Here is a 23797-nt window from a genome sequence, read left to right as displayed (position 1 = left end):
AATCATCTCACAGTCCCATAATTAAACTGATAACTGATACAATTGAGGTTAAGCTTTAATGTATCTCTCAACAGCACTGGAACTTTTAACTAAGCATCTATTACTACACTTACATTAACAATCTTTATTATATTTGTTAGACTGTAACAAATATCGGCATTCTGCAATGAAAGTGTTGTACCTTACCCTTTCATCGTTTCACATTTGGTGGAGTGTGCCTTTTATATTTGGTGGGAGGTGCGTAGCATTAAAGGGAGCATGTCATACTATTTGGGGTTGAGTTTACTCGTATTCGGGGGGAGTGTGTTCATATTTGGGGAAAGTGTGTGTATTCATATATTGGGGGAAGATTTCTCATATTAGGAGGAGTGTGTTCATTTGGGGGATGTACTCGTATTAGTGGGTGTGTTTTGCACTTCAGGGCCACCGTATAATACCCCTCCTTGCCACAGTTTCTTTGGTGATATACAGTAGTGTGTAAACAGCTAAATGAGAGATTGACCAAATGAACCATCATCTCTTGGTGAGCTTGCTAGTAATTTCCAGTCAGATTGGTTTTGAATAACCTACCTGAGAGTCTGGGCTGTACGTGTCCAGGATCTCCTTGGATGAATAGTTTATCACAAAGCCGCTGAGAGGAGCTGAGCGTCCATATGGTGATTCCCCATTCACAGCATAAATCAGACCACCTGGATACACACATTCGCATCAGACATATATATATCATGAATATGGATTTTGTTTTCAACCCTCCATGAACATGAGGCAGCTGCACAAGATAAAAGCCTCATCACAAAAGCTTGCATTTTAATGAGCCACACATGATTACCCCTTCAATAAATATAATATTGTAATGATAATACAAATGTGTTCTTTTTGTAAGAAGTCTTCTGTTTTTTTTTTATTAAAACATGTCAACTGAGTTGAATGGCTGCTGAGTTTTTTGGGACTTTGCAACTGGGATGCATATTGTATATATTCATGAACCCCAGGTAAAGCATAATCCCAACTCTGTTCCATAATCTCCTCACCAAAGAACCATGTCTGTTACAACAGATTGTATTGTATGTTGTATGTTGTATGTTACTGCTATCTAATTAAATTCCCCATATTATGAAAAACACCCAATTTATCTTTCTGCCCTTGAATACAGCAATAAGAGACTCACCATGAGCCGGCGTGTAGGCGATAGCAAACACTTCTTCACCAAATTCTTCCTTCTTGATCTCCTTGACAAATTCCCCGGATTCAGCTACAAAGCACTGAATGCGGCCATTCTCCCGATCAGCCACACACAGCTCCCGCCTGTCGGGCAGGAAGGCCAGACTGTGGGGGATCCGGAATGGGAGCCTCCTCCGTCTGTCAGACGAACCTGATAGGGAGGGACGGAGACATGAGCGGGACTTTAATGTGGGGATTTGGGGTTTGAATTATTGAGTAGTGCAAAGATACCGTTTGTGTAAAAAGTTTGGTGGGGTGGGGTCGGTCGGTCGATGCATATAGTCAGTCTTTAGGGTTACAATAATATGCATATTACTTAATATGAACAAGAGATTGGCATATGTGCTTCATCTAAAGCTGTGCAGTTAATCTTAGAACTTGAAAGTGATTCTCAAGATTGCCATACAAAGCTAGACCTGAGGTAATAAAAAAATCTCAACCTTAACTGTCAGCACAAAATATTGGCATAATATCACAGGTAAATCAATAAGAATTCAAATGCATGTTGTCAAGCTGAGCCTTAAAATGTCCTTCCCAGCAGACAAACCGGTCATAAATATTTTACTCTCTTGCGCGCGTATGTACCTGCTCCCCAGTGAGAAAGGTATTTGCCCTCTGGTGAGAACTTGAGAACCCTGGCATTGCAGTATCCATCAGATATGTAGACATTTCCGGTCATGGTGTCGACAGCTACATCAGTGGGCTTGCAGAAGTGCTCTTTATCACTTCCTGGTTCAAAGGCTTCACCCAAAACCACCAGGGGCTTGTTGTTGCCCACTTTGAACACCTGTATGAAGGAGGCAGTCATGTTACAGCCTGGCAGGTCAGATCTCAGAAATAATTTGTTTAATGTGAAATATATGGCAACTACACACTCTGTTGACAAATACGTAAATATGGAGCTCAATATATTTAGATAAAATGGAAGCTAACCAAATAAAAATCCATAAAATAATAATCTCTACATCTACATATTGGGTGTGCACAAGCCTTCGGCGAGCACAACCATTGTTTTCTCTCATATATACTTATTGGGTGTGCTCACGCCTTCGGCGAGCACAACCATTGTTCTCTCACATATACACTACCGTTCAAAAGTTTGGGGTCACCCAGACAATTTCGTGTTTTCCATGAAAACTCACACTTTTATTTATCAAATAACTTTCAAAATGAATAGAAAATATAGTCTAGACATTTACAAGGTTAATTATTATTATTAGAAATAATTATTTTTATTTGAAATATAAATGTTGTTCTTCAAACTTTGCTTTCGTCAAATAATGCTCCATTTGCATTCTAATTCTAATCCTTCTAATCATCCATTAGTCTTCTAAGGCAATTAGCAAACACAATGTACCATTCGAACACATGCAGTAATAGTTGCTGGAAATGGGCCTCTATACACCTATGTAGATATTTCATTAAAAACCAGACGTTTCCACCTAGAATAGTCATTTACCACATTAACAATGTATAGTGTATTTCTGATTAATTTAACGTTATCTTCATTGAAAAAAACTTTTTTAAGTGACCCCAAACTTTTGAACGGTAGTGTATATTTATTATTTTTGTTTCTTTTTCCACCCCTAAGGCGCTGTCACTATTTGGACAACATAGACAACATCGGTGTCAAAAGTTTTGTCTTGGTAGCGATTGAGTTGCTTGTATTTTTATTTACGTTCAGTTGCACGGTTTAGGCTGAACTTAAGTTTTTGTGGCAAAAAGTGCCTTGTGTCAACAAACGGAACTCAGTGGTGCCAACGTCACAACGTCAGCACACGTTAGCAACGATGCATGGATACGTGCATAGATGTGCTGTTGCACAGCGAGTGTCATATCGTGCCGTGGTGTACTAGCAGCATCATACATGTACATTTAAGCAAATCAAGACTTGTATGTACAGTAAGTAATGTCACATTAAAGAATGTATTTAAACTCAAGCTTGTGTGGTGCTTTGCTGGCTTCAATGCCACAGCCTAAACTTAATGTCAAAAGAAACGTTCTCATTTCCGGCGCTTTCCCTCACTCAGTGAAGTTTGGATAGCCACAGCAACTAGCTTGCTCGTAGCAAACTTCTTTTGAATTAGCCATTTTCTCCTCAATAGATGTAAAGCTTATTTAAGTTTTTGGGGGCATATTTTCAGTTAGCAGATGGTACTGTTTGAATCGAAATATCAGTTATATATATATATATATTTTATCAGTAAAAAAGTACAGTTGATAAACGGACCCATCTGCAACCAACGCAAGAAAGCACACCCTACAATTTCTCCAGAAATTGTACCCTCTCTAGTTTAGCACTAGAGTTGCTACTTGCATATACCTACAGCTGGCAGCTGTGCTCCGACTAGATTCAGCCCTTGCACAATGAGTGCGAAATTTCCGTATGGTTTTTCCGCAATCGTCAGCCTCAAAATTCGCAAATTTGCTGGCTCTGGATGCGAAAAAGTCTCGGACGCAGTGTGTAAGCGCGATTGACATAACGCGAGGTCGCATTTATTTTTTAACATGCGAAGATTTCGGACACGTATTTCGGACTCAGTGTGCAAGGGCCTGAAGGGCATACAAAAATACAAGAGGACACCCCTCAATTTCCCCATAAATTGTACCCTCTAGTTATTATTATTATTTTCCCACCCCTAAAAAAACTTGAATATTTGCACTACATAGACAACGTCGGCGTCAAAATGTTCGTCTTAGTCCCGATTGAATTGCTTGTATTCCCGCGAACGTACGGTTTAGGCATGAATTAAGTTTTTTTTTTTTTTTTTTAAGTGCCTTGTGTGGCACAAGGGAACTCAGTGCTAGCCTAACGTCACAACGTCATCACACGTTAGCACCGACGCATAGACACAACGTTCTAGTAAGACAGACATCGATATCAGCGAGCCCTCAGCATTAGTACCGTAGCTAAATGGCTAGGAAAGTTGAGGCTACTTGGTTCCCCTTTGTTCTTTTGGTGAGCAGTCTCACGAGCCCTACTTACCTGGCGTCATGGAGCCGACCAGCTAAATACTTATTTAGCACTGTTTTGCTCCTCGTACTCCTCTAGTTCTAGGTTAGTTATTCTCTCTTCAAGCATTACATCTTCTGTAACACTTCCATAATGGAAATGCATTTGGGGCATAAAGGCCAATGAAAACAGCCAATGAACATGAAACTTACCTGATGAAGGGCCACATCGGTAACCCAGTAATTATTATGTGCATCTGTAGTTATTCCATGAGGCAAGTAAAATCTGTGGAAGGTAGTAACAGCAAATTCTCCTTAATTTCCGATCTTAAAGAAAACAATGAGCCACAGTGTTCTTAAAATAAAGAAACTAATAGTGTAATAATAATAAAGCCCATGTTTGATTTCAGAGCTGTCACCATCTCTCTTCTGTAGAACACAGGGAAAGCCCCATTTGTGCTTACATGTTTCGTCCAGAGGCCTTGAGGACATTGCCCTTGACAGGATCTATGACTAGAATGGTGGATTGTTGGATAGGACCAAGGGAACGTTGTTGGTATCTGGCCTGGTTGTCAAAGGAGCTGCAACAGAAGACTGCCATGAATTTGCTATACACAGGCAAACAATGTTAAGAAGTCTAAAGCTTTGATGAAAGATGGATATTTATCTATGATAATGTGTGTGAGGTTCACACACTTTTGTGAAAGTAACAGGGACCTCAGAATCAAAATAAGATTTGTGGCACAGCTAACCTGCAAAAATCTAATAACTATGACAACAATAAGGTGCAGTCATGATCTTATGATTAGTCTGAAAGGGAAAATAGTCACACATAACAAAATTGTTGTGTATTTATTGTGTCAAATGCTTAGATGCTTGTTGGCATAGTAATATATTTAGTCTTTTCAAAGTGTAGCTGACTTTGTTTTCTGACACTTTTACCAGTAGCCTTCCAATGAACCTCAATCCAACATGAAAAAAGAGCCTTATGCATAATAAAATCATTTTGCCCGAGTAACCGCAAAAAAACAACTAAAAAACCCTGTATGCAGTATCCAGCACTCTAATACTACAGGGACATTGCTCGTACTAAAACCTGAACTTTACCCCTTCGACTAATTAAGTCCTAATTTCATACTGATAGATGATATAGAGGGACACTTCCTGACTCACTTAATGACCTTGCTCATTACCATCCCCTCTCATTTACTTCTGCTTGTAGGCAAGCACCAGTAAATCTCCAAAGCACAGAAGGTTAACTGTTAATATTGTTTCTTCTCTTGTAAATTACAGGGGACTGATTTGTATGATCAATGACTTGGTTTTAAATTAAGATGTGAAATATTTCATAAAAGTTTCCAAATAGGAATACCGAACTAGCTAAACATGTTTTCCATACACTAGCTGCAAACCACTTGTATTGAAATGCCAAGCCAAGCATCTTACAAAAAAAAAGAGAAATTATTTCAGCAAATAATAGGCCTTACTCTTCTGAAATATTACCAGTGCCTTCTCTTAGTCATAGGCCCACATAGGCTGCAATGCTGTTGCTAATCTAGGGACCTGGGGAGCTAACTAAATTTGACTGGGAGGAGGAGAAACAATATTTTCAGGGCCTAATGACAGGGTAAAATCCTGATCTCTGGAGGAGTCAGTTCAAATTAATGACTCCAACTAGAGTGTTTCTCTGAACAAAAATAAAAAACTGTAAAACCGAGTCGGCGCATAAAGTTGCCAAGAATTAAAACACAGCCTGAAAGACTCACACTACACAGACATTATTACATTACAGGGGCTGAATGCATTATACAGCAGGCCTGAGGTAAGACTGACATTGAATGGCAAAACAACAAAAAAATATTGAAATACTCTGATGTGGTTTCTCATGTCTGAGTCATTCACTAGGGTCACACTAGACAAAGTAAAATTGTGATTTATCTTTCACCTGTCTATTAAATGTACATCCAATTAAAGAATGGCAAGATATGAAAGAGAGAAAACATTCATACAATCGCTGACAGCCAGTAAGGGGCAATGCTCCAAAACATTACATTTTCACAGAAGATCTGCACTCAGGATTTAGGCTAGTTGTAATTACTGCCGGTCAAACCCGCTTTCTAAATAGACATATTGTAACCCTCACAGAACAACACATTTGCATTGGCACACCACTTTTGTTAAGTTACTTACTTGACACCCCATTGATGGTCTCCTCTTTGGAAGATGACAAGGTTATTATCTGAGTCAAGGGCCAGACCAGACACCTGACCCAGTTGTAGTGGGTTTTCCGGCCAGTCCATCACCTCCTCCAGGTGGTACCCTACACGCATGCATACACAAACAAGCACACACATACATTCATACATACATACACACATATACAAAATGGAGGTGAGTCAAGATTCTGCTGTCAGCTTTGAAAAGTCACATGGTTTTTTGAAATGGGTAAAATAATTAAAGAGGCGATCACAGCGGTGATCACTATCATGGGGCAATGTAAATAAAATAGCTGTCTCACTGCTATGACATCTAGCTCTTATCACCCACTTTTTTCTTGCTAATCTAATAATTTTGGATTTGTCTCACACAGATGATCACAACAGGAACAGTTTGTCTCACCTTTCAGACACCATTTAATCCCACTATCGATGCAATTGTGTTTCAATGACAAAATGGCAAATATGATGGGTGGCTGGCACAGCTTATTGCACCTTAGATGACAGTGTAAAATAACAGAGGTCAAAGAAAGTTTGCTGTGAGTTAATGGATGTATGCCCAAATGTATGCATGGAATCTTATTGATGAGTTATTCAGAAGTCAATTGACATTTAGCTGGTAATGTGTATCTTCCTGCATTTTTTCCCTCAGGGTGAACTATGCGGTGATGGTGTTGTCATCTCAGAGTTCATTAGAAGACAAAAAGCCTTGAGGCAAATGTTTAGAAAGCTATGAGTGGTGAAACTAGGTGTAGGGATATTGATTAATAGGTCATGGAGAGTATTGTAATAGACCCATGATCATAACTGTTTGTCTGAGCACTGATTGAAGGGATCAACAAAAAATTGATTTCATTGTGGTTTATAGCATAAACATTAGAGCAAAAATTCTCCAACCAAATATACAATTGTTTACTAAAATAAACTCCAACAATGCATTTCATTAACAGCTGACTCACTAAATTCTAACTTATAAAGTGGCAAAACCTATGCTAAGCATGAGTCAGATGTTAGCATTTTGTTAAGAAAATGACTTGCAACACTAGCTTGATTGACCTTTTGATTACAAGAATTGAGGTACACTCTGCTAAATGACTAAATGTACATGTAATTCTGCATGTAATCACATTAACAAGATTTTGGAGTATGTTCTAAAGCAATCACAAATAAGTTCAATAATTTTCAGCAAATGAAATAATGAACACCCATGGCCTCATCGTAAATGGCGTAATGGCTAAATCTGGCAAAGTGTTTAACCAGTTTTACGTAATATGTTAAGAATTGAAACTGACAAACTATTGATTGAGCAAAAGCGAGATGTTTTTCACTTTCTTGAAATGGATCAATGATAGAAAATATAGTTTTTTGTTGTTGTTGGAGAACGGCTAGAAAAGGCTACTGTAGTGACTGAATGGGCCCAATATTCAAGCACGTCACATGGAAAAAAAATATTTTATGCTCTTGATGTTTTATTTATTCCCATAGAATTGAAAGCAACGTTGACACAGCCCAAATATTTTTGACAATCAAGCAATGACTGATTCATTACGATGCTTATGTAGTCATGTTGCCCTTTTCCACTATCTAATAACTACATCCAAAATGTACTCCTTGATAGAAGGGAACAATTAGGCCTGCCTAATCAAATACTCATTCTTAGTGTAAACTAAGCCCATCTACTCTGCCTGCAAACTGTCCTAACTTCCCTTGTTTTTTCCGGCCCGCAAGGGCACTACGAAAGCGCCAGCCTTCCAACAAACAATGTAGAGAGCTTCTCTTAGAATAATTCACTAGATGAAGTGAGGAGACATGGAAATTGGAAGAAAGCAGCACCAAAAAATCAGCCTTTTTAACAGCCACCCAATACAGCAGATGCATTAAATGTAATTCATTTACACATGCTTGTGTTCATAAATACATTTCCACACCTGATCAATACCGCTGGGCCAACTGGGCCAGGATGCATCCCCTGGTCATGCAAGATTTGATTTTGATTGGAGTTGAGCAAGTAATAACTGTGGGCTTCCTAAAAATAGCTGGTTGAAAGAAAAGACCCCCAAAAAAGGGAACTCAATTGGAATCGAGCAGAAAGCTACTGAACTGAAACGTTATACTTGATTTTTCCTGGTGATGTCCCGAACTGATCAGAGAGCTTCATTTTAGGCGCTTGGGAAGAATCTTTTGAACAAACAAATAAGCTGCTTGTGGGAAACTCAACTTCATTCATCTCTTTTGAGCAAAATTACCATTGGGGATTCCACCAAACCTGGACATGTATGCCCCACTGGGCTTGTGCTCTGCTGGGGCCCAGCTACACTGCCAGAGCAACACTTCCCTTTTTCTTAGGAGCAACAATGAATGTACCTCATAGTACATCTACAGGAGGCATGGCTTTGGTCTCATCAGCATTTATGATGCGATCCCTGGTTTACTGTGTTGACCACTCCATTTGGCTGATTAATGACAGCAATGAGATGGGAGGACATGAAGCTTTAAATCAAAAATTATAATGACAGCGCACAGACAAATCTAAGAGGACACCCCAGAGATCAAACCAACATAAAAAATACACTGTCTCTGACATCACCAAAAGTCCCCCTCAAAAAACCCACCTTGTTTTTGGGCGCCGGCCTCGGTGGCGGCAGCGTTAGAGGCTGGTATTCCCAGCTTGCTTCCCGGCGGCCTGACCGTAGCCTCTAGCTGGTGAAACTTGTGCACTCTATCCCTCACAAGTATTGCATCCTCCCTGTCCCCGAAGCCTAGCCTGGGACTGGGCCAGCCCAGGTCCTTCTTTTGCATTATGCTATCAATCTGAGCCACCAGTTCGGCCTGGGCTCTCAGGGCCTCACTGGGGTTATACTTATGTACGTGGACTACATCCTTGCTCTCGCCTAGGAACTTGGACAGAAGGGAATAGAAGTCACCTGCACATACAGGACAGAGGTAGACAAAAGGAGGGAAGGAAAGGGGAAGGAAGGAAGAAGCAAAGAAAGGGGAGAAAGATGGGCTGTGTAAGTACAGCTGTGGAAAGGGAAAATGTAAGTGCACCGTGTTGGGATTGATGCCACGCAGCTGGAAAAAGGGAAGGGCATTAGCTGAAGACACAGGGAGGTATGATGTCATGCGTAAAATCCTATGAAATTACAATGTTAAAAATCCATCATGTCCCATACTAATTTGATTTTGTTTACTGAGCTACTACTATTTCTAAAGACCATAATGATGAAATTACCTACGGTTTAGTATGAGCCTTCAATGTAAACTGCCCAACAGTTTTCAGTGTATGTTCGAATACTGCGTTTTTGCAATGCGCCACCTTCACTTGTAGTGTGTGAGCTAATGCAAAGTGAAGTGAATGTGTCAAGAAACCTGTTGAAATTGATGGGGAGCTCTATGCATTCTGGGAAGTGCTACAGTACATCTGCAGGAGCGTGTAAACAATCTCGCTCTGCTTGAAAAGGTCAGATCTGAAAGCCAAAAAACTGTGCTTCACACCCCAGCAACACAATGGGAGTGACACCTCAGTGGCAGACTAACACTGTATCTAAAAGACACTTGAGCCCACCATAATAGATTGATTGAACCAGTCTAGCACTAATAAAAAGATTATAGAGTAGTATGAATAAAAAACAAATTATGAATGTCTCATTTCCTTTCCAGTGCTTTTAAAAGCTTCACACTGCCCACACTAATCCCATACCAGTAGTCATCTTAAATAAACACCTGCCAACCCCAACATAACCTCTAAAACCTTTCTCAAACATACACACACCATAGGTGGAAATCCCAGGGGGGACAGGGGGGAAACGACCCCCCCATCCTGGGAAAAATATGATTTGTCCCCCCAATAAATCACTGTAAACATAAGGAAATGTAAATAATATTAATAATATACATTTAACATATTACAATGTAGGCTATGTGTTACAGCAATAATTTTGGTGTCCCCCTCAGGAATTGCTCTTGAGAAATTGTCATAAAGTGTCCCCCCCAAAATTGATAGCAGATTTTCACCACTGACACACACACAACTTTTGAGCTCCCCACCCATTGTGATATACGAGTGCTGGTACTCCTTATTTATTGAGTCTATCCATCAGAGGCAGGCCCTACAAACACACAGAGACAACGGCAAGAGCCATGAATGACAGTCACTGAATTTGTGTCCTAATAACAAGAAAAAGCAAATATAGCTATAGATTTATCAACCTGTCCCAATCTGGGTGCTCTGGAGAGGCCCCAATAATAAGAGGCTCAGGTTGTCACAGTGATAGAGGGAGGGTGGAAGGAGAGAGAAAGGGAGGAAAGAAGATATGGGGAGAGCTGAGGGAGGAGGGGGAGAAAAAGGCATGAGAGGAATGGGGTGAAAGAAAATGAGGAGACAGAAAGCGAGTGGGTGACAGATATAAATGAGCAAGAGGCGAAGGGTAAAGAGTATGGGAGATGAGACAGATATGGATGAGGCGGCATTGCAGAACCAAGGAATAGGGAAAGGAGTCTGATGTCAAAGGAGGAACAAAAGCAGTGACACCCTCATTAACTCTGCAAGATGAGAAATGGGGGAGAAGGGTTGAAATTGACTACAGCAGATGCTTTACTATGGTGCAGTTTGTGTTTCCATGTTTGTACTACTGCTTAATGATCTAAGCACAGACTAAGGGAAATGAATCTCTCTTTTGGTGCCTTTACACAAATGTATTATTCAACAGCATTTCAAGTGCACTTAATGCCTCTTCCCATAGCTGTTGCCTCAAATGTGTATCCTACAGATATGAAAGTATGGGCGGCACTGGCAACGTAACCCAGCAACAGTGGCACTCGAAAAACAACTGTAAAGGGAAAGAGGCGGAGTCAACACATGATTGACATCCTGTTAGTTCTGGACGTCGCTGCTCCCATACTGGAAACCATGGCAACAGGATTAAACCATTTGTCATTGTGAAGGTGTGAAAGCGAAAGGGGGATTGTTTACCTTCATGCCTGGGTGGACAGACCAAGTGGGTTAAAACATTATTACCCACCTCAAACTGAGCTTTAGTAAGTCTGTCAAAAAAGAAGTGCTGTTGCAAAATGATTATTTGGTGTCGGGGGGAAAAGATCTAGTCTATGTTGTCTATGACAGACAATATAGGAGTAGGAATTTTAAAGACATAGATATACTGTAAAAGGACAGTCTGAAATAATCAGTAAACACAAACTGACCGCAATAATAGAAATAAAAATACAAAAACAGTGGGAAAATGACTCTCCAAACTGTTCCCACTAACAAGAAACCAATTAGACAGTAGACTGGCATATGGATTTGCAGGAGCTGCATGGTGTAATTTTGAACAACGTCTATTGAAACAGCACCCAGGAAGACAACAGCTTTGCTCCAGATATGAAGCAGAAAAGGGCTCAACAATAAATCCTATACCGACTCTGGCTAAATACTTTATTTTATTTACTTAAGCTTAAAACCCTTCAGGGTCATCTCTTGGCAACTGGCATAAGCATGGTTTTCATTTGTGTATTCCAATTAGCTGATGACTCATGTTAAGCTTTTGTTTGTGCATGTTAAGGCAGACAAGAAGGGAGGGTTTTTTGTTGGGGAACAGATATCTGCAATTTTGGAAAGGTTTTCTTCCCCCCAAAAAACATTGCATGATACATGATAACCACAAGAAACAGAGAATTTGCTATTTGGAGGCCAGTGTTCTCAAATGCCCTTGTGACATTGAACGTATAATCTATCCAGGATGTGCTGGATAAGCTACCAGCATTCTAACCCTTGTTTTTATTGTTAGGAATGTAGTTGCTACAGCTCGTTTTGGCAGGGCTCAGGCTGGTAGCTGGCACACGCTGTCAGAAACTGAGCTAGCGTGACCTTGTGTACTTGTGTACAGCATGATGTCATTGGGGCACAGAGGGGACCAATTGCGGGCAGGAAATGATGCATTCGGCTCCTCAAGGAAGAGGAGCACGCTGGAGTGTAATGGAGGGACCACTGGTCTCCCAGGGCTACAAGTACAATCTGGTCTCTTAAATACCCGACAAGCTGGTGATTGGCATGGTATTGCATTCAGTCACATCTCATTTAATAAGAGTATCAGTGTACCAAGCAGCTTAACTCATCCTCCAAAGGACTGGTGTAGAGCCAGGACATGAGCTTGTTTAATGATGATAGCGCTGACTGCCAGTCAGCCATTGCCAATTTACTGAGATGGGTATGGCTGCAGCCTGCAGCCTCCCGTCTCATGCCCTCCCGTCTCATGCCCTCCCATCTCATGCCCAGGCTGTCCAACGGTAAGTTCAGAGGGTCAAAAATACTAAATCGCGAATTATATTACGGATGGAGTTAAAGGTAAGTTCGTGAGCACGTTTGTTGCAATAAATTGAAAAACTTGAAATTGAATTTTTTTATCCATATAGTTTGCTGATTTCTGGATGTTATTGTTCTGTCCTTGATCTTAACGTATATTTGATGAAACCTGCAATGACCTTCATTTAAAACTGCATCAGCGTTTTATGTTGACATTTGTTAGCGAATATTAGCTAACGTTACCTAGAGAAATTTATGGTTGCAGACTTTGATGGTTTATTTTTGTGATTTTCCTTAAAGATCCTGTAAAGTGGAATTAAAAACGAGTTTCAAGTTCACCACACCACAGAATAATGTGTTATTAACTACCCATCCAAATTCGAATGAAAAAAAACACCGACAAGTATGTTAAATTAGGCTTTGAAATCGTAAGAAAATTAGCAGTCTTCTCTGTTCGAGACTGGGGGGGCGTGTCGCCTGAAGGAGCTGAAGCTCGGCCCCCTCGCTGGAAGGCGCCGCCTCTCTCAAGTAAGCTACCTACGACCCAGATAATGGACGCTACGTCAAGCCGAACAAAACAGTATAGAATTAGAATGTAGCCTATTTGTTCAATGAGTGAAACATACAGATGCATATAAATGAAATATTCCCCTGAGCTGTAACACAGGAGTAAACATTTACAGTAGAGACATCAGACAGTGAGCTCTCCAACTACTTCTAGCACATTAGCTACCATTTCACCAAAATACCATCATTCTATACCGAGTAGTAGCGGTTTGCACTAATTATAGCAGAGATACCTCTGGAAAAGTTATCTAGTATAATTATAACAAGCACACAGAACTGAGTGATGATCTGCTGGCGGCGGTGGATGGTCCAGGTGCGACCGGAGGATGAACGGCCGGGGGGCGATGCTCGGTACGGCTCCGCGCTGCAAGAGAAGTTGTGTGTTGGTGAACCCCGTCTGTCTCTGGTCCATGTTAAAACTGTCCGCTGTGAAATGGTCAGTGGCGCAGAGGTGGCTGTTGGAGTTTATCCGAAGCTTTCCATGAGCGTGGCTCTTCACAAAATCTATCCACCTATTTTTCCTTTCATTATCAATAGGGAACTTAAATGGTGTTGCAGCGCAGCTGGAGTTCTTGCATTCAGGGAAGAGGCAGTTGCGGGTGGTGGGAGACATCCTGAAGCTAGCTAGCTAGCTGATGTAAGCTACAATAACAGTACAGCAGGAGGAGCCATTCAGTGATCTGACGTAGATGGGGCAAAATGACGTAGATAGGGCATTTTTGGGCTCCGCCCATTAAAACCTGATCTGAAAACGGAAGAGAAACTGTTCTTCGGTCTAACTCCACATTTCAGTGCGACAAAGTTTTAGCGCTTTGCACATGCTTTCAGGAACTCATTTCACACATATATAATGTACTTAGAAGCAAAACATGGAATTTACTTTACAGGATCTTTAAGGTGTCTTTAAAAAAAAGAACACATCGCAGGTGACAAAATGCACTGTGTGCTGTACCGACCATCATTGTCCCCCAACCGTCGTGGTTGTGCCTAACCTTAACTTCGACCTCTGTGCTCTTACTTGACTCTGCTTGCTGACCTTAACCTCTCTCCTGTGCTACGACTCCTGGCCTTAAACTAATCCTAACCTCAACCGTCGTTGTGACGCCTAAACTCAACCGGGCCTCCCAGGCTGCAGCCGTAGAATGGATTTTTAGTTTTTAGTCTAGCTTAAAAAAAACACGTACAACAAAGTAGGAAGGACAAATAGCGGACCAGACAAGCTTTTATTTTGAAAAGTAGAAGCATGAGACGGGAGGGCATGAGACGGGAGGGCATGAGGCGGGAGGCTGTAGGCTGCAGCCATATACTCTTGAATTTACTACATGCAGCTCAATGAAGATTGTCTGCTTATTTAGTCCCGATAGATTGTAACAGCAGCAAGTCTGACCATCCTGGCGATGTCTTAACAAGTTATTGAAAAAACTGATTGGACTGAACCATGTGCTACATTCTAATATAGTTTATCGGGAAAGTATAATCGACGAGTAATAACACTGGCAATCCCTGACAACATGGCTCAAGTTGTTACTGCTAGACAAGCCGTTTTTCAGATTCACAATAGACACCATTTCTTCTGAATGCACCCATATATCTAATACATATTTACCCACCTCCATCACAATATAAAAACATTTGAATACAGGGTTTGACAGTGCACAACAGAGATTTTGGTATGTTAACCGAATGGTGTTTTTGCACTTTTTTTGTGTGGGTGAATGAAGGACAAGCACCAACAGCACTTTCACTTTTTTCTGTTATGCTTATTATTTAATAATATTGAATGAGCTCTATTCTAAACCCCCCTCCAGCTGCTAAAAGCGATTCGCAGGTGTGCTAAGACTAAAGAATGGAAACTACAAAATTTCAGCAGACCAAAGAAATTCAACCATCAATTTAATTACAAACAGGACAAGACACACATAGCCTTTTATTTGCTCGCTGTTCATGCTCTCAACCTCTGGAAAAGTGAATGGAGATTAAGAAATCTGATGTGTGAGGAACCTGATTGTAAAGCTACCAGCATTCCAACCCTTGTCCGCTAAATGCATAAATGTAAATGTGATTGTCCCAATCAAAATGGCTGATTTGTTTGGCCCACCACCTGGCTGCTTCTGTCAAAACTGTGCCATATGTGTGTTTATAGATTTTTTTCTTTTCGTGAGAAGAGCAATGTAATCAAAAGGAGAGAGCATCCCTCGCAGTCACTGCTACCTAAAGGGCTTGAAGAAAGTTCAAGATGAGGTATGTATTTGGGGGGTCAGATGGCTGAGCGGTTAGGCAGTCGGGCTATTAATCAGAAGGTTGTTGGTTCGATTCCTGTCCGTGCCAAATGACGTTGTGTCCTTGGGCAAGGCACTTCACCCTACTTGCCTCGGGGGGAATGTCCCTGTACTTACTGTAAGTCGCTCTGGATAAGAGCGTCTGCTAAATGACTAAATGTAAATGTATTTCCATGGCAACCTAAAGGAAGGCTTGTATTGGCTCGTGTCACCAGTAGCTACCTCATTCCCCTCGTCCTCCACTACCTTTTTCAGAAACCAAAGTGTCACACAACAACTTATGGTGGACAAAATACAAGGAAACCCTGTTCCCAGAGTAAAAGTCTGCTTAGACCTAATCCATCAGTGCTTTAGACCATACTCCCTGACACAGATTTTCACAGCATTTTTTCCATTGTGGATTATATCGCTATGCTATATTGCCACTTTTTTGCAGTCTCATCTTGTCTTTCATTTTCTCTGCACAATTTTTTTTTAACACCTCCCTTGTAGTATCAGAGCCATTATCACAATGCCCTTGATGCTAGTTGTTTTCAAATGTTCACATTTAAAAGAAAGTGTAACTGAAGCTGCAGTATTTACTGCACTTAATATTGCATTGGTGTAGATTTTTCAAGGTCATTCAAATTTCTATATTTAATGTATACTTTAATCATCCCAAGAGGCACAATAAAAATATATACTCCTGTTTCCTGCAAGTGCTTTCCCCTTCACATTTAGCAGCAATTAGAGGGTGAATAAGTGCATGTGATTTGTGTGGGTGAGCACAAGAACAAATGTTCAGTTTGTGTCCTTGCAATAGTTTGTTAACCCTTGTGTTATCTTCGGGTCATTCTGACCCTTCAGTCATTGTGACCCACCGTCGTATTGCGAAAACTTTACCGCATACAAAAACAAAGTGTAGCATTTTCTTTTAACCGTTGGGGCGAATAAACCGAATTCTGATTCTGATCCTTTGGGTCATGTGACCCGAAGGCAGCACAAGGGTTAAGAAATACACATCCTGAACATAAAAAATATGGTGGGATTGAATGCAGCTATTTGTCTTCATCCCTCTTTAAAAGAAAGTGTGATTCAAAACAACCTCTGGAATAAGTCACTCAGCAATGTTCAGCATGTGAGTGAGTATGTGTTCTGCCTCTACTACTCACCCTGATCCAGCATCTCCTCCTCTGCTCTCTTTGGCTCCAATAGTGTCCTGTCATCTTGATGACCTTTAGTGAAATGCAGGAAGGAGAGGCAAAGTTGAGTCAGAAAAAACTTTTTTTTTTCTTCCTCTTTTGAAAACTGCACAGCTTGTGACATTTTATGAGCAACCTTTCAAAACATTTGTGCTGGAAGGTAGAACAAAAATAACTTAAGATACATCACAAACACTGGGCACTGTGTTGGTTCTTTGCGTATTTGATAGACTTGATAGTGTTTCCTACCTGTTGCATGGTGTCCCGAGTGCATCATAGTCATCATGTTGTCTGGACTGACAGGAATAGGAACGTTGGCTTCTGACGGAATGTGGCGGAACAGCTCTTTGGAGCCATCCTGCATGCAGTCCATGAAGGGGTCTGCATGCTTGCTGTCCATGTAGTACATGATGTAGAAGTTACACATCTCGTCGTTGGAGGTACCCCTGCAGGGGAATTGAGAGCACATGTTGAAGGAGTGTTGAGAAAAGGCTAAATGGCATCATGTCAATAACCACAACGTGACTAAGGTTGCCTGCAGTAATACAACGTAGGAGGGGCGAGAACACATTTTCTACATTTGAATGAATTAATTTATTTCAGATAATTTACCACAAAAAAGGTGATTGGTAAACAGTAGTTATAAAAAGAAACATTCAAAAAACTATCTCAGTACATGGACACCATTTGCAGATCTGATAATAATTTTCCCAACTTCATCAATATGCTAACGCAATTAGAGGACCCCCCCCCCAAGGAATCAATTTTAATAATGCCAGGAAAAGATAGGAGAGGCTGGAGGGGAGGGTTGTGCGGGGGCGGGACATTTCCTGGGAGATGCGTCAATGCACTCCATGCACACGCTGTCTCTCATGCGGTCTCTCCCCTCGCTCTCCATGGCAACAGGAATGACATGGCACGGCACACAAACCGCACATATGCACACATTCACACACACGAGGGGCCACTCAAAAAGGAAATCATGAAAAATTCACGTTCCCAGGAAACCTTCACAATAACGGCCCTGTCTCTATGCTTGACAATGCTTTCACTCAAAGTCTTGAGTAAATACACACACACACACAGTCTCTATGCTAACCTAGCCCCTGACAGATGTGTATGATACATTAGGCCACCAGAGACCAAGGGAGCGTAGGGAAGAGACAAGAATAGAATAGAAGACAGGAGATGGGGAGGTGCACTCCTGTGGGAAGCAGCAGAGCACCACAGCTGCCTGTCACAATGCCCACGGATGTACAGCTTGGAAAGTCAACACCATGCAAACACAAGTGGGGCAGATCCAACAGACAGCCCTGGACGGTCAAACAAGGACCAAGGCTACAGTGCAAACAGCTTGCATACAGTACCGTGGCTCTCCTTTAACCACAAATCATCTATTCTCTGGGGTGGGGATGTGGGGGATAAGAGAAATGGACTGAGTTAAAAGATGGAGGGCTGTAGATGGCTGTGAGTATATGACTTGAAATATGCTAATAACGGTAGTACTGTTTATCATGAGAGCTTACCCGATGTAAGTTTTTGAGGTCCTCCCTTCTCCGGTGAATACGCATCGGGCAGCAATCGTGTCTCCATACCTGACATCAACGCCCTGGGTGGCCGCATAGAACGCCTATATTGCGTAAAACATAGGTACAGTGAGGCAAGAAGACAAATTCTCATTACATGGAAGTAGTTGTGGAAAAATGTCTGTTTTTATCATTCACGTTAATTATTTTTTCATGGAGGAGACACCAGCCAAACAGTATAGCATCCCATGTTTTCCAGCCTACGGTACACCATCAAAAGTTATAGAATACATGTTTTGTTTTCAAAGTTGTATGACAAATACAAAATTAAGATTAGATTAAACACAATACTGCAACATTAGGCACATTCCAAGCTGACATTATTCTAAATGTATGGTTATGGATAAAATTGATCAAATAAAAAAAATGATTTTTTACTGAGGCTTTACAGACTTGTAAGGGGTTTAATATTGGTCAAACAACCAAAACTATTCCCCAGCGTTTAAAAGAAAAGGGGTAAACTGAAAAGTATATTAACATTAACCGAATATTATGGAGTTGCTGTTATTTAAGTCTATGGGTTAAATCTGAGCCGGAATGGTCTAAGTAAAGTGAAATTAATGCAAATTAATTTCATCAATTACAAGGCAAAAATGTTACAAAATGAAAGTTTTAACTCTACTCTACCTTGATTATTGTAAACCAGAGAGAGAAAGAGTGAGAGGTGAGCAAGAAGAAGCAGGAGAAGTCCTTTCTATGACAAACTCATTAGTCAAGTGGACTCGAGTGGATACGACCAGCTTTTATGTCATATTGCATAGAGGCTCTGCTCGTATTGGTTTACCCCTACTATGTTCACGTAGCCAATAACTGAAAACCAAAATGTATGCACCGTCAGGTGCCCCCTATATAAGGGGGTGTCAGCCCGCCGTTCATTCTCCCAAAAACTTCTGCAAGGGTTGGTCGATTTTGAAACCACTACAAACCATCTCTGAGATTCTTTGATGTGAGAGAACCTGCTTGGCGTTTACTCACTATCAGGGGCGATTCTAAGATCAGACCTTTATGGGGACTCAGCCCCCAATGAGAATGTGACTTGTGTTCTTAATCAGCACCATGAAATTAACTACCTACTTCTTCTCCTTTGGTTTTACTGGCAGACTACCAACGTTAAAGGTGCATGGCAACACTGGATATTAAACCTGTTTAAAGCCCTTTAAACATGTAATTATTTGTCATCTGCTACGTTTGCAAACTCTTACGTTAGAGCACTAAAACTTATTTAAGATAATAATAAATCATAATATTTCCATTTTTTTATTGTTTTATTATTATTTTTAAGGGTGCTGAGATGAAATTTAGGTGTGCTTGAGCACCCCTAAAAAGAGTCCCCAGTGCACTAACCTCTACCTCGGAGAACAGCAGTGTCGCTTTGCGTTCTTCAGGGAGAAGGAGCCCCTCAAGGCGGTCATTTTTGCGATGCTCTCTGAAGGAAGCCGAGGACCATTTGGAGGCAGTTCTTCAGCAGAATGGGAAAACCCCTCCAGAGGAGGCCGCTTCTCTCTTACCCAACCTTCCTCACACCTCGTCGGGTGGGTCTACATCTTCTAACGAAGATGCAACCCAACGCCTGCAAGACCTTCTCCCTCCCTGGTGTCAAAGATCTCCCCGAGATTGTTCTCCACGCCACCATCATCGTGGGCGCTCACATACCAGGTCCCCCCAAGTCAGCAAAACCTTTCGTTCCCTCCATGCCGAAGCTACGGGACTATGTGGAGGGTTGGTGGGATGTGCCCTTCTCTTCAACTTCTGTTGAAGTTTTGTCCAATAAAGCATCAATAGAGAGGCTCAGCCCTCCATGCTACTCTTTCTTTGAAAGACAATGCTTCCATCCTCTGTACAACACTGTCCCTGAGTTAGCTGCATCCGCTACTGAAGGAGCAACTTTTTATTTTGACACATAAGGTGCCGGTACGCTCATCTCTAGATGAGTCGGTACGGCAACCTCAAATTGTTAGTGATAGACTGAGTTCCTTAAGGTCCGCACCCTCCAATCGCGGCAACAATCTTTCATCTGTCATTCATTCTGAACCGCCGGCCTGCATTCCCCTGGGCTATTCAAGCTGCAATTTAAAACACATTGCAGCCAAGGGGTTTCATCACGTCCGCACCTCCCAGTGCAGCTGATGTGGCATCTGCCGCTTCACAAGGCACTAAAGTGAGCCTGGACTCCTTCAGGTCCGCGCCCCGTCGACCTGCCGTCACGATGCACTTGTCTTCTCACTGGGGCAGTACCTGCTCGAAAACCAACAAAGATCTTTTCTGAAACGGTTGCGTCGTTCACTGCCACATCTTCGGCACAGGGCAGTCAACCTTCCCTTATCAATTTTGAGAGGAAACAAACAGCTTTGCTCCCAGCTAGCAAAGCTCTGACGGGATTTCCCCAGTCCTTTCAAGCTGATACCCCGAGGGTGTAAGGCGGTGGTTGGGATCTCTTGGGATTACAGTCGTTTCCTGTCTTTAACCCGCTCTGTGTGTGCCCTCTCTCACTATTCCATTCAGACAGGAAGGTGAGCTGCGCGCTCACGAAATGGCAAGATGTGTCACTGAGAGACAGCTACGCTCTGCAATTTGTCCAAGGCCCACCTCCCCTTGAGGGTGTAAATTGGATGGTGTTGCCCTAACCAGTCAAGGCGCGCACTCTCCGTCAGGAGATTGCAAGCCTCCTAGACAGACAAGCAGTAACCTTGATCCCCAAGAAACACCAAAACAAAGGCCTATACTCCCCGTACTTCTTATTAAGTTGAACAAGAGCATCGCCAAGCGTCCATTTTGTATGCTGACAATGAAGCGTCTCTTGACTTGCGTACAAGACGGCGACTTAGGTACCAGTATAGACCTGAAGGACGTGTATTTCCATATGCCAATCAAACCAAAACACTGGAAATACCTGCGCCTTCAAGGGGCAAGTGTACATCTACGCACTGACCTGCACAACGTTCTCCAAGTGTGTGGAGGTACGTTACTAATTGGAGACACGTCACATAAACCTCCTAGAGCTCGAAGCTGTGCATCGCTCGTCGCTCCACTTCTCCCGAGTGTTGAAATATCAGAATGTTCTCTTTTGATCCAACAACATGTTTACTGTGGCTTATGTCAACCGACCGGCCCACTCCCCGTCACTCCACCCTCTGGCGACAGAGATTTGGACATGGCCGTTTGGACATGGCCGTTACTTACGCTCCCTGAGAGCCTTGCACATCCCAGGCAGACCTGATGTCGCAGGGTGACCTACAGGAGGACGAGTTGAAACTCCACCAGTCCATCATCTCCCTGGTCTGGGACCGCTTTGGCAAAGCAAAAATGGACCTGTTCGTGTGGGAAAACACGCAGTGATGAGCCCCCCAGTGATTGGGGCCCAAATCATGGCTTGGTTACTGAAAGGGACCTGCTAGAATGCAGCCAAATTTGAATTATAAAAAACATTGGCAAAAAATCTTGAAAAAATAAGCTGTATTCTCTGCTCTCAAATTCTGGCGGCGTGTCTACTGAGGGCGCTGAAACCACGCCCACTCACGGGAAAGCTGCGCCTCTCTACACTGTCAAATACCGCTATAACAAAAAATGAATAACGTTTGTAAAACTACCCAAAGTAAAGTATTCACTGCAGAGGCGGCTGTTGGTGGTGATCAGCAGCTCTCCATCAAGGTGGTTCTTCACTAAATCTCTTCTTGATCTTCTTGACTTCTTGAAAAAAGTGTTTCGACTGTTGTTTCGTTATAAAAACGTGCTACAAGCCGCAACGAAATATAAGCCTCACCCTTACAAAAAATAAGTATACTATAAGTATACTAAAATATGGATAGTACACTTTCATTTCACTTTTGATATACTTTTAAGTATGCTTTGAAAATCGTTCACTTTTGATATACTTTTAAGGAGTATACTTAGAAAATCGTTCACTTTTTATATACTTTTACGTATGCTTTGAAAATAGTTCACTTTTGATATGCTTAGAAACAGAAAATGGTATACATTTCTTCTGGAGTAGGATATACGTTTTCTATTATTACACAGCAAAAACAGTCAAAATAATTTTAAAGTACAATACAGGTTACATTTTTTAGATCCATCTCATTCTAATTATTCATGTCTAGGAAAGTCTATTATGCATTGCACATTGAATCTTTTTTGTTACTGAAGCTGCAACCTTAATTACATTTACATTTAGCCATTTAGCAGACGCTCTTATCCAGAGCAACTTACAGTAAGTACAGGGACATTCCCCCGAGGCAAGTAGGGTGAAGTGCCTTGCCCAAGGACACAACGTCAGTTGGCATGACCGGGAATCGAACTGGCAACCTTCGGATTACTAGCCAGATTCCCTCACCGCTCAGCCACCTGACTCCCTCAGTTAATTACTGCCAAAACATTCTGAAACCCTATACTCTTATACTAATAATTATCAATTGGAGTATTAATGGAAAAAACGAAAAAGCTACTTGAGAAAGAAGCAGACAGAAGGGTTGCATTTGAAGGTTATACTGTCAAACTAATTGAAGAATGAAATGACGTGAAAAAATTAAGATAGCGTGGCTCATTGGCTGGTCAATTCCCATGATGCAAGGCGGTAAAGTGTTAATATTTGCTGATAAGTTTGCCGTTTGTTCGAAATACAAATGTGACTTCATGAATTTCGTTTTTTAAATGTGTCTGCTTAGGATGAAGTGTTTTGTTGAGTGGAAATTGTCATTGTTGTGCTGGTTTGCCATTGTAGCCATGAGTTAAATAACTGTTACGTTTCATAAGAAGAGCTGGATTATTATACCGTTAGTGTCTACGCAGTAATTGGCTTCTTTCAGCTAAGAATCTGCCGTGTCACTTTGCGATGCCCCGCCAAGTGACGCAAGCTCAGCGGCGTTTGAGGGGCCCCTGAATATTTAAATATATATATATAACTATATCATAGTAAATGGACGTTTATTAAGTTTCTTGAAGTACTTTCAATAATTCAAAGTGCACTTGAAAGTATTGCGAAGTATACTTCTGAGGCACTAAAGGAAGTATAGTTCATGAACTGAAAGTGCACTACACAGGTTACTTTAGAGCAGGGGTACTCAATTAGAAACCCAAAAGGTCCACTAACCAAATTTCCATTCAGTCCAGGGTCCGGAACAATTATGGTTTATTTTTCTGGCCCTTACCTCAGAGTTCTGGGGGTAATTTTGTTAAAGTGTCCATGCTTTGTGTCATAGTGACCATAGCCGCGGGAACATAGGATATTTTATCAGGGGGGTGCTGCTGGGGGGGGGGTTCTTAATGTTGCGGGCGGTAGGGATGGACTGGGAGTAAAAATAGGTCATGCACATTCTGTTTGATGTGATGCTAGTTCGTGAGAACGCTAAGATACTTAATGCGAGCGCGCGTAGCACGCAACACCATTTTTTTTGCCTTTATTTGAGCACAAAATAGTTTTTGGAGCTTTATGTAAAATGAACATAGCCGTTTTTCAATTGGTAAAACCTTGTCTAGTGAAGGTGATGTCTTTTTGTCT

At 41.6% G+C, this 23797-nt stretch overlaps 1 protein-coding gene across 5 annotated transcripts in view; it reads right to left on the bottom strand.

The window, feature by feature from the left end:
• The window catches only part of pam (peptidylglycine alpha-amidating monooxygenase), a 143256-nt gene that overhangs the window by 37602 nt on the left and 81857 nt on the right, over positions 1-23797 (bottom strand). For 3 of the 5 annotated variants that reach the window (XM_062484417.1, XM_062484419.1, XM_062484416.1), the window contains 10 exons: positions 18244-18347; positions 16967-17163; positions 16688-16750; positions 9002-9313; positions 6364-6493; positions 4638-4754; positions 4387-4459; positions 1807-2008; positions 1169-1372; positions 571-689 (listed from right to left, as the gene is read on the bottom strand). In XM_062484417.1, coding sequence (XP_062340401.1) covers positions 571-689; positions 1169-1372; positions 1807-2008; positions 4387-4459; positions 4638-4754; positions 6364-6493; positions 9002-9313; positions 16688-16750; positions 16967-17163; positions 18244-18347 — 1521 coding nt within the window. The remainder of the gene's footprint in view (positions 1-570; positions 690-1168; positions 1373-1806; positions 2009-4386; positions 4460-4637; positions 4755-6363; positions 6494-9001; positions 9314-16687; positions 16751-16966; positions 17164-18243; positions 18348-23797) is intronic. The other 2 variants (XM_062484420.1, XM_062484418.1) reach the window with 1 other exon arrangement.

This window comes from Osmerus eperlanus, chromosome 18 (genome assembly GCF_963692335.1).
Source record: "Osmerus eperlanus chromosome 18, fOsmEpe2.1, whole genome shotgun sequence".
Classification (NCBI taxonomy): Eukaryota; Metazoa; Chordata; class Actinopteri; order Osmeriformes; family Osmeridae; genus Osmerus; species Osmerus eperlanus.
The sequence above is the reverse complement of the archived record's forward strand: the minus strand, read 5'-3'. Positions and strand labels throughout refer to the sequence as shown.